General features: G+C 41.0%; 1 protein-coding gene across 1 annotated transcript in view; it reads left to right on the forward strand.

Moving 5' to 3' along the window:
* The window catches only part of PDE11A (phosphodiesterase 11A), a 393,899-nt gene that overhangs the window by 202,351 nt on the left and 180,395 nt on the right, over positions 1-11,153 (forward strand). The window contains exon 6 of the mRNA XM_012806178.2: positions 1,484-1,616. Within this exon, the coding sequence (XP_012661632.1) occupies positions 1,484-1,616 (133 nt within the window). The remainder of the gene's footprint in view (positions 1-1,483; positions 1,617-11,153) is intronic.

An 11,153-nucleotide genomic window follows, 5' to 3' on the forward strand; every position in this document is an offset into this window, starting at 1 on the left:
GATTCGAACCCGCCACCTTAGGTGTATGTGGCTGGCACCTTAGCTGCTTGAGCCACAGGCGCCGAGCCTATTCTTTTGTTTTAGAAAATAAAGCTTCATCTTCTCTTTGAAGTACTCTGTCTTTTTCCTTTTCTGATTTAGGCACCATCTAAGAAATGCAAGACTCAGATTTGTATTAAAAGTTTCATTTTTTACCCAGAGATCCATAGAGAATAAGTTTATGTACTATTAATGTTTACTGTCCAATAAGAAATGAATAACATTACAAATATATGCTGGATTTATCTGACACAGAGCAGCAGTCATTATAGACAAGCTATATTAATGAGGGTAGATACCCTGTGTGCTTCCCACCCATTCATTCACGCATCCAGTGTTCAGTTTCTGGCATTCTCAGTATGGCATAAACTCCACACAGGCACATTGTTGTGTAACAAGGACCATGTACAGTACTTAGGGTTTTCTTTCATACCAAAAAGTCAACAGTTATTATGGCTGTAGTACACTCATTCTACAGACTAGACTATAGTTCGAAAGATATTGCCCTAGGATGTTCATATTCGTTCACATAATTTCGGTCACCGTTTTCCAAGCCACCAATCAGATATCCTCTGTGAAACTTTTTCTTGCTAATGCTGTTGAACTACACACAATTTTGTGTCTCCACAATTCATACAAGTGCTCATTACGCCCCTGTGAAAGAAAAGATGGGAAGGGGAGAGGGAGCAGGGAAGCTTACTCAATCTTGCAGCATTTCTGTAAATGCTGTGATAAAAGGGAACATTCACAAAATCATCTGGCATAAAACTTCTTGTTCCAATCAAATATAGATGTTATTTAAATTACTGTTAAGAGTCAGTAGTAGTAAAACAGGCTTTTAAGTGCTGTTTTGTAAGCAGGAAATGTGCTTTTGTTAAAAAAACAGACTCCGAAATGACAAAAATAGATACTAAGATGTTAAAATAGGTTTTAAAATAAATACTATGATTACACATAGTCTAGACATGCTTTTTTGCTACCCTTGGAATTTTACAAATTCTCAATTTATTTTCTGATTTTTCTCCATTTTGAGGTTTCATTTTTCCTGCTGCCAAAACTTTTAGTCTGTTTAGTGAAGGGAGGTGGGCTCGGGAGGCTGGTGGGATGTTATTAGGCTCCAGCGTGGATGCCCTGCTGTCAGTTTTGATCACTACCTGATTATGAGCTTTATGTCTGCTGCTTTGGAGCCTAAATATAACTTAGAGCTGTTCCCTGGTTCACAGAGAGTCTGTGGTATCTACCCAGGGTTTGTTTATTGTACATGATCGTGGATAAGTGATTTTAAAGTAACTACTGATAGTAGTTACTATTGTTACTGTCGTGAGTAATGTCACTTACCTCTTCTTAATGAGGATAGATAACCCTGCTATTAGCATAGGTTATGCTTGTTTCCAAGCCAACTTATGTTTCTCTCTTTTCTTACTCCCTGTCTTGGCTCTGAAAGTTTCAAAGAAAGTGTGGAGAAGTCTTCCTACTCTGACTGGCTGATAAATAACAGCATTGCCGAGCTGGTTGCTTCCACAGGCCTTCCCGTGAACATCAGCGATGCTTACCAGGATCCGCGCTTTGATGCCGAGGTGAGAGGAGCCCTGTGCTTGCCGTTGCGGGGTTCCATCGTCAAACTTACGTGGTCTGCTTTTTGAAGCAGAAAAGGGACATCGTACAGATTGACAGCAGTCCCCGACTTTGCTGACCAGTCTTTTGTTTCCTTCCCCTGTGGTCTGATTTTTAGAACTGCCTACTGTTGACTGATAGAAAAACTTCCAAGAAGCTACTCTTACTTGTGGCAAAATGGCGGTCCTCAGTCAGATGCTGTTTTATGAGTGGGTTCATTTTACATTGAAGTGTGAAATAGTCAATAACTAAAATGTGTATATAACAAAACTATTTCCCAGAAGATGCCAGAACAACTACCATATTTTTACAAATTGCTCCCAAGAAACAGTAAATTGGTTGGTGGTGGTGTTTAATGTTAATTATCTGCACACAGTGTGCTAATAGGCAGAATATAGAAAACAATTTGAAAGTGTACATTCTAAAGTGGTACAGAATGCCATACAGATAAATTTACATAAACTGATATACAGACATATATACATATTTAATACATATTCAAAAACTGAGAAGTTTCATGTTTCAGACCACCCAGCTGAGCACTGAAAAGCAGCAGGAGCTTTCTGGTGAGGATGGGTGGGGAGATGTGTGACGCAGGCCATCTGAGCAAGCAGGGGAGTTGGGGAGCTGAACTTAGTCTAATGGGGCTGAACGGCCATAGTCAATGAGGCTGGAGAGGGAAGCAGGGGCCAGACCATCAAGAGACATTGAAAGCTGCATTGAGAAGTTAGAATATTACCTTAGCCTGCTAGAATGGCTTTTGTTAAAAAGTCCAAAACAACAGATGTTGGTGTGGATGCAGAGAAAAAGGAGTGCTCACACATGCTCACACGCTGTTCGGGGGATTGCAAATTACTATAACTCTACAGAAAAAGGTAGGGAGATTCCTCAAAAAAACCTAAGGTACACCTAGCATTCAATCTAGCAATCTCAATACTGAGTATGTACCCAAAGGAAGAGAAGACTTTTCATCAAAAAGATGCCTTCACACAAATGCTTATTGCATCACAATTGACAATTGCAAAGATGTGAATCAAGCCAAGTGCCCATCATTTTGTAAGTAGATTAACAAAAGTGGTATATGTATGCTATGGGGTACTACTCAGCCATAAAAAAGGATGACTTAAAGCCTCTTGCAGCAATTTGGATGGGACTGGGGATCATTAGCCTAAGTGAAGTATCACAAAACTGGAAAAATAAACACCGCATGTACTGGCTACTACACTGGAACTAACTGAGGAGCACACATGTGCACAGAGGAATGTAAAACAGTGGAAACCAAACAGGTGGGGGAGGAGCCAAGACCTACCTAACGGGTGCGATGAACATGAATTGGGTTATGGGCATACTGATAGCTGTGACTCAAGCATTACTAAAGTGATCCATGTCACCAAAAACATTTGTGCCCTGGTAATAACTTGAAATGAAAAAGAGAATAAGTTAGAGTATTTATCCTAAGCAGTGGAAAACCAGTGATTGAGTTTCAAATGAGAGAGGAGAGGCAGGTGTTGTACTTTAGAAATCACACTGACTACAAAACAGAGGACAGGTTTGTTCTAATAACTGAACATTTAATCCCTGCAGCCCTGGGTCATCATCCCTATCTTACAGAGACTGAGAGCCAGTCTGTGGCTCTGGAGATGGACAAGAATTCAGTCCTACTATCTCACCCTCCCAGACTTACTCTTAATCCTGCCCTGTGCTGTCTCCCTTGTCTGTGGCAGAGACACAGTAATGGCAGGGAGGCTGAGATCCAAGTCTGATTTTTAACTTTAGTCAGATCACCTTTGCAGATCTCTGACGGGCAACCTTAAATTCCCCAAACTCAGCACCTCTCTGTAGTCGCCTGGAATTCTCTCCCCCCAGGGTACATTTTCTATGCATTTCTATTCCTCCAAGAGTTTTGATGCTGCTTGGAAATCCTTCTGTGCAAACCTGAGGTTCTGAATTGGGTCCTATCCAAAGGCTCGCTTAGCTGCATTAGTGCTGACCCCCTCTGGCTCTCTTCAGTTCTGATACATTAAACCTGAGCTCTGAGTTACTGTCCTTAGGGAAGTACACAGCCCAGAGTTCTGGAGTAATCTTGTAAGAAAGAACCGGCTTGGTTCTGTGACTGATGCAGTGAAAATGACTTGCAGATGTCAACATTTACATACTTTAGTGTTGTGACTTAGTTAGAACTGATTTTGTGAAGTTTTGCCTTTTGCTATGTTTCTCTCTCCTTGATTTTAAAGAGAGAATACTGAAGAAATGAGTTCTACATACATAATTGTACTAAGAAATGGTGTCAGATTGCTTTAACAGTCATAACTGAACAAACAGAAAGGCTTTGCTATGCAGAAAAATCGATTGTTTTTTTTTTTTTTTGCAGAGACAGAGTCTCACTTTATCACCCTCAGTAGAGTGCCATGGCAGTGTCACACAGCTCACAGCAACCTCCAACTCCTGGGCTTAGGCGATTCTCTTGATTCAGCCTTCTGAGTAGCTGGGCTATAGGTGCCTGCCACAACACCTGGCTATTTGTTTTGTAGCAGTTTGGCCAGGACTGGGTTTGAACCCACCACCCTCAGTATATGGGGTCGGCGCCCTACTCACTGAGCCACAGGCACCGCCCAGAAAAATCGATTGTTATAAAGGCAGCTCATTTGATTAGACGTCAGGGGACGATAATCATTTCATACTCCAGATTAGGGTGCTACATTTGGTATGAGTTGCTATTATTCTGCTCTTAGCTTTGGACTATAAAGAGAATCAGATTCCGGGGGAAATAATCAACAAAGTATACCATTGCTTTTCAAAAATTGGTTCATAAAATACATGTAAAGGGGCTGGGCACAGTGGCTCATGTCTGTAATGTTAGCACTTTGGGAGGCTGGGACCAGAGGTTTACTCAGTCAAGAGTGCAAGACCAGCCTGCGCAAAAGCGAGATCCTGTCTCTACTAAAAATAGAAAGATGAGCTGGGCATGGGAGGTCATACCTATAGGTCCCAGCTACTTAGGAGACTGAGGCAGGAGGATTGCTTAAGCCTAGGAGTTTGAGGTGCATTGAGCTATAATGATGCTATTGCACTTCAACCTGGGTGCTAGATAGAGACACTGTCTCAAAAAAGCGAAAGAAAACAAACAAATATTTATATATACATATATGTATATACCATACACACACAACCCCCCCCCCATAGTTGAGCACCTCTATATATTGACCACCTCCTTAAATGGACCTACTTTTCGTAGACTGGACATACACCACATGTATGTATCAGTACAGGAGGCCTCGTTCCTTATGTTGACCACCTCCATGTGATGACCTATTTGCTATAGTCCCTTGGGTGGTTAACTTCAGAGGTTCTTCTGTGTGTGTGTGTGTGTGTGTGTGCAAAGGTATAAAGAACATAATACAGTGTATACATAGGTTCACACCAGCAAGTTTAAGAGAAAGAACATGATCATTACTTCTGAATCTTTGTAATGATCTTCACTAATCTCACCTCTTTTATTTCCTCCCCTTTATTTCCTTTCCTTTTCTATATAGTTTCGCTGAATATGTTGGAATCTCTGCCAAATACATTTTGCAAGCCTTTGAACATCACATAAATTGAATAATACTATATGTATCCTTCTCTGGCTTACTTTTTTTCTCTCAATAGAATATTATTGGGTTGTATAAGCTTGTCATTATTCATTCATTTTCATTGCTGCAAAATATTCCACCGTATGAGGAAGCCTCACTTTGTTTATCCACTGTTGTGTTAATGGACATTTGGATCCAGTATTTTACTATTACATATATAACTGCAAGGACGTTCTTATACATGTCTCTAAGTGCTCAAGTCTAATAAGAGTTTTTCTAGAGTCTGTACCTGGAATGACATGTTGGATCATAACTATAAGCCTCTTTACCTTTACCAAAGAATGAAAAATTAATGTCCAATCATTGTCCTTCTTTTCTAATGAAAAGCAGTACATTTCGTAAACACGATTAACATGTCAAGAATTCTTCTTGCTAATGTAATTTAGTGAGCTCGAATATATCATATCCTTGTATCTACAGGCAGATCCTTACCACATCCCTTTCCGATTAGTGATACAGCCATGTTACATTTTCCTCCACATATAGTCCGGTCTTAAGACAGGCCACCCTGCTGATCTATAAAAACAAACAATGTAGACTCTCAAGCAAACAGGCAGCAGTTATTTCTGAAGGATCAGGCATAAAAATGGCATGCCGTGATCTAAAGTTAGAAGCAATGATGTCTGAAGCCAGCAAAGTGTGATAGGTGAAGCAGGGACTATTTCATGAAGTCATTTCTTCCCTTATAATAAAACATAGACCATCATTATTTCCCCACCTTTCACACAAATGCTTTCTATCTGCCATCCAGCTAATACTGGATTTTAAATGCACATCTGAAGATGCATCGGACCCTAATTTTAACAAGTTCTCTTTGAAATTCAAAGAGACCTTATGTTTCCCCTCTCATGCTGAAAGAAAAATTTGGAAAGTCGCTATGTCCTACAGATTGTGTATGTGTGTGCGTGTGAGTGTGTGTGTGTTATGTATCACACCGGGATAAGCAAAACTGTTTATCTATTTAGGGTTCTTCTGGCCTCAAGCATATTTTGCCTCAGGGACAGTTGGCAACTGTTTGTGTTAATAATGAATGTAACAGACTCAGACTGAGCCACAGGGCTCTCCCAAGAAAGAGACTAGGAGGCTGGAACCTTCTGCCCACACGCCTGATATAAGATGAGGTGGATCATAAAATAAAGACAACAATTTCAGGCACTACTTTTTCATTAGCGTATTAAATATTTTCCTCAAGACAAAAAAAAACCATCACACAATGAAATTGCTTCATCCTTTCACCCCACTAAACTCCTCGTAGAGACAGAGAGTCCTTTTTAGAATTGTGTTGTCTTTCTTGCAAAGGTTCGAGTCCTTTCTTCTTGGGTCTCAAACATGAGTCTGTATTTTTCCCAGTAGTCATAACTCTGTAGTTAGTTGTCAATGATAGAATCTTAGAAGGATTAATTGCTAATTGCTGTCTCCATGGAAAACTATTTTGTTCTCTGCGCTGACTTTCCTCAGTAGTTTGAGGTAGGCTAACAAGAATGACAACTTGCAGAGATGTAACGTGGGGAAAGGTTTTCAAAGCATTTCCTACTTTTCCCACAGATTTTCTCAGCCTAAGTCTAAACAATGATTATACATTTGCCAGAAATTCAGTTATCCTGAGTACTAGTATCTATCCTAAATTTCTCAGTGGCTCAGTGGACAATTCTGGCCGCCTGAATTCTCTTTGCTGAGCCCCAATAAGGACCCTCATTCATCAGAATATGTCACACCATGGGACAGAATGCCCCAGAATAGATTGGCCCTATGCTAGAATTTTATGCTATAGATACATCACCTTTCAGCTGATAAAATGTTAGAGATTCCTTTAACTTATGGGCAAGGAAATCGAAACTTGGAGAGCGAAAGTGGTTTGCCAAAGGCCACATAGCTTCTGCAAGGCAGGGCACAGTCTCTGCACCTTCCAGTTCCTAATTCAATGTTCTTTCCCTGAGTGGCCTCTTGGTGGGACCACCAGCTGCTGAGGGGCTACCTGGCAACACTCACTACTACCTTGTCTCCTCTCTCCACACAGGCACGTGAAGTTAGGGCCAGAGTATCTACCTTTTGGTCCTGTCTGCTTTGCTCACAAGCTGAGGAGTCTTGGGCATACTACTTAATAGTCCTACATAAATACTTCATAAACCGTGCAGGGGTGATTACCTGTTCCTCCCTTACAGGAGCCAGCAGGATGTAGACCTGGCTTTCCACAAGAGTGGCCAGACATTCAGGGACTAGGTCATCTAGGCACGTTGGAGATGATCACATTTCAGGAGACGTACTGCCCAAGCCCAAGTCACCCACCAATTCCTGAAACCTTTCACTAAAAGCTGGTTGCATTTGTATATTTCAAACAAAACCCTGGTGTCTACATTTCAAATTCTTATATCAGTTAAGACAACAGTTAAACTCCAAGATCTCTGTGGCTTAATATAATTGTTTAGTTTTTGCTCAAGTTAAGCCCAAATCGGTATTCCTGGTTGGCGTCCGAAGGTCAGGGAGGTGCTCCCATTTCATGAATGAAGTTGCTCAGCTGGATCTTATGAATGACTTGCCCAGTGGACCATCTTGTGGCTTCTTCAGATCACAGACTGCTGGTGCTGACCCAATACCTTCACTTGTGTGCATTTGGAAATTTCTTCTCCAATTTGGAATAACATGCAAAGCTTGCTAGTTTGGGGATTCATGACACCAGTGGCTATTTTCTGTTAATAAGAAATAATTCACTCTATCAAGCTTAGCTTTAAGTGCTTTAGTTAAAGAAGGTCAGTAAACTAGATTTCTAATTTCTGTGTCTTTCCTACCTTGTAATAACTTCTTAGAAGTTCTCAGAAGCTCTGGCCTAAGATACACAGCAAGAGAATTATCCTTATTTTGAAATCTCAGTTTTGGAACTGTTGGGCTTCCTTTAGAGAGAGGCCACAAAGAGATGCCTTTAATGTGATGTACACCCCATCCCAGATGCTGTCAGATGCCTGCGGAGAGGCCATGGGGCAAGTAATCATAGTTGTTCCCCTGCTGGGTGTTCTCTTTGTGATTGTCTTAAATATTTAATGGAGTCTCCTCCTTGTGGTGAGCAGAGCAGATAAGCTATGGTGAAGACTCGCCTCCTGAAAGCCTGTTTGGGTTGACTTTCAAAAGTGGCACCTGCTGGGCTTGATATGTACAGGGTTTGAGGCCAAACTTGTTGGTTATGAGTGGAAAATTATGACAGAGTGGTTATATAAGATAGTCACAGAGCCAGAACCAAGTTTCTGAGCTTTAAACTCTGCAACCTTAACAAAAATCACTGTTTATTCTGTTACATTTCATGATCCTTGAAAAAATACATAAGACATTGAAGCCCATGAATTGGTCTTTAAAAAAATAAGGATTTAAGACAGAAAAGACCTACTAATATTACTGATCATATTTACTTATAGTCACACAAAAAACACAGTCATGGGTTGTTACAGTAATTGGTTTTGTGGTTTTGCAGTCATTTGCTCCTTGGAAGGAGGTATCCAAGCGTGTTTCTGAAGATATTAACAGGAATACCATGTGTATTAATTGTCTTGCTGCTTAACATATCACCAGAAACTCAGCAGCTTAAGAAAACACCTATATAATATCTCATAGTTTCTGTGGGTCAGAGGCCTGGGCATGGCATGGCAGGGTTCTCTACTCAAGGTCTCATAATGCTGAAGTCAAGGTGTTGGCCAGAGAAGATTCTCGTTTGGATCTTGGTATTCTTTTCAAGACTCATTCAGGTTGTTGGCAGAAGCAAGTTCCTCCCAGTTGTAAAATGAGGCACCCTTTTTCTTGCTGGCTGCAGGTCTCTCTCACCCTCAGATTCTGGCCAATGGCCACTTCCTTCTCCAGGGGAGAACCTCACTCCAGTTGGCTGTGACATAAACTTACAATTGTTGGTAAAACCCAAACTCACAATTCTTGCAGGGATGTACAATGCTTCATCTGGCACCCTTCTGTCCACCCCCAGCCCTCCCTCCCTCGTCTTATGCCAGTCACACTGGTCTCCCATTTCTGGAACATCCCCTCACCTCAGGGCCTTTGCACTGGCCACTTCCTCAGCTGAAATACTCTTCCCCCAATATCACATAGGTCACATCTTTAAGGCCATCATTCAGATGTTACCTGGCAGTGAGCCCCAGCACCCTTGGTATTCTTTACCTCTCTAAAGCTGCTCTTTCCCCCATCCCATCAACCTAATACCTTCTACCATATGACTTATGTATTCTTTTGTATTACTCACCATCTGTCTTCTATTGCTAAAATAGAAACCCCATGAAGGTAAAAGCTTTGTTGGTTTTGTTCATTGATATATCCCAAAGGCTGAGAATAATGTTTAGTACATAACAGGCATTATTGCTGAATATTGTTAAATATATTCTCCATCTACTATTCATGAATATATTATATATTGTCAAATATATCATGTACACTAGAGCTTTTGATTTTATTTTTGCTTTCAATTTTTCATGTATTCATATTTTTATAATCATGCAAAATTATAAAGATACTTAAAAATGTTTCTAGCTTATGAGAAATTATATTTGACCAGGTTATTGTGTACCCTCTGAAAGTTGTAAACAGTTATTCAAAACCAGAATGAGATAATTCAACATCTAGGTAAAATCAAGTTGCCTGGCTGTATCTTGGGAGAATTCAGAAAGCTTATTTCCTATCACCTTTGCCGGTACAGAGTGTTACTTACATTTTATTTCAACTAGGAGTTTGGTCTGAGATTGTTCCAAGCGCGCATACATAAACTGCATTTGCAGGTGACCTCCCATTTTATCAGGGGACTCCTTGGAAGGCACGCTCTATTGACAAATACCTTCACCGTGAAACAATGAGTTTCTGGTCCTGCTTTCGGTTGGTATTGTGCTTCTGTGATCCAACTCCCTGTGGTGAGTTGCACTCCAGTACATCATCTGTGGAGCTTTCTGCCCTTCTTTTCATACTAAATTCAAAGGACACATTTTAAAAAATACACTAAAGCAAAACAAGCCATTATTTCGTCAATCTAAGGTATTATATTCCATGGTTCAATTTAGTATTTCCTTCCATTTGTGTAGTGATGGGGAGAATTTTCAGGGCCATCACAGCAGGATTGTTTCTGCCTGCAGTAGGAATGAACAATTGGACCCAGTGCTTACATAGGAAAGGTTTATTTGGCAAAGGGAACGCCAGGAAATAACTAAAAGTAAGGCAGGCCTGGGTGGATCGGTGTGGTCCACATATTTGTTGCAAATTCAGGAGTGGTAGGAAGCCCACCAGTACCTAGGTCTCCTCTGCTGTGTGTAGCCAATGCCCAGAGTGGCCTCTAAGCCAAAGTCTGGTTCTTCACTCCCCACAGTTCTCCCATGTAAAGTTCCTTTATGGATTTTTATAAAGCCTGTTTTAGACAACTCAACAGTAGTTAGCCTTGTCATGTAACACTCAAGGATAATAATAGGGCACCAGGCTCTAAGTCCCTGATCCAGTGCATTAAAACCCATTTTGCCTGCCGGTCTTCAGGGTGGAGCACTCTGCAGCCTCACTCAGTCAATGGCAGGCCGGTCACTTTCTATTCTCTGCAACACCTTCTGGTCTATCAGTTCTATTCTGTGACAAAGAGAAAGGTGCAAAATTGAAACCATTAAAAGATAAAGCTCTGTGAATCTGCCAAAGTGCATTTGCTACTGGTCATCTTCTCTTAGTTGCTTATACCAAGGGCAAACCAGTTTGAGAGCCTTTCCTGAGAGCAGCGTCTGGTAGGAAAGATTAGACAGTGGACACAGAACTACAGATGACCAGGAAGGGCAGGGAAGCTTAGGAGGGGGAATTGCTGAGACTTGGAATTTAGTGGGGCAGCTGTGGGTGGTGAAAACACATCTGAGTCCC

The sequence above is a fragment of the Otolemur garnettii genome, unplaced genomic scaffold (assembly GCF_000181295.1).
Source record: "Otolemur garnettii isolate 467f Iridium unplaced genomic scaffold, OtoGar3 scaffold00048, whole genome shotgun sequence".
Taxonomy (NCBI): domain Eukaryota; kingdom Metazoa; phylum Chordata; class Mammalia; order Primates; family Galagidae; genus Otolemur; species Otolemur garnettii.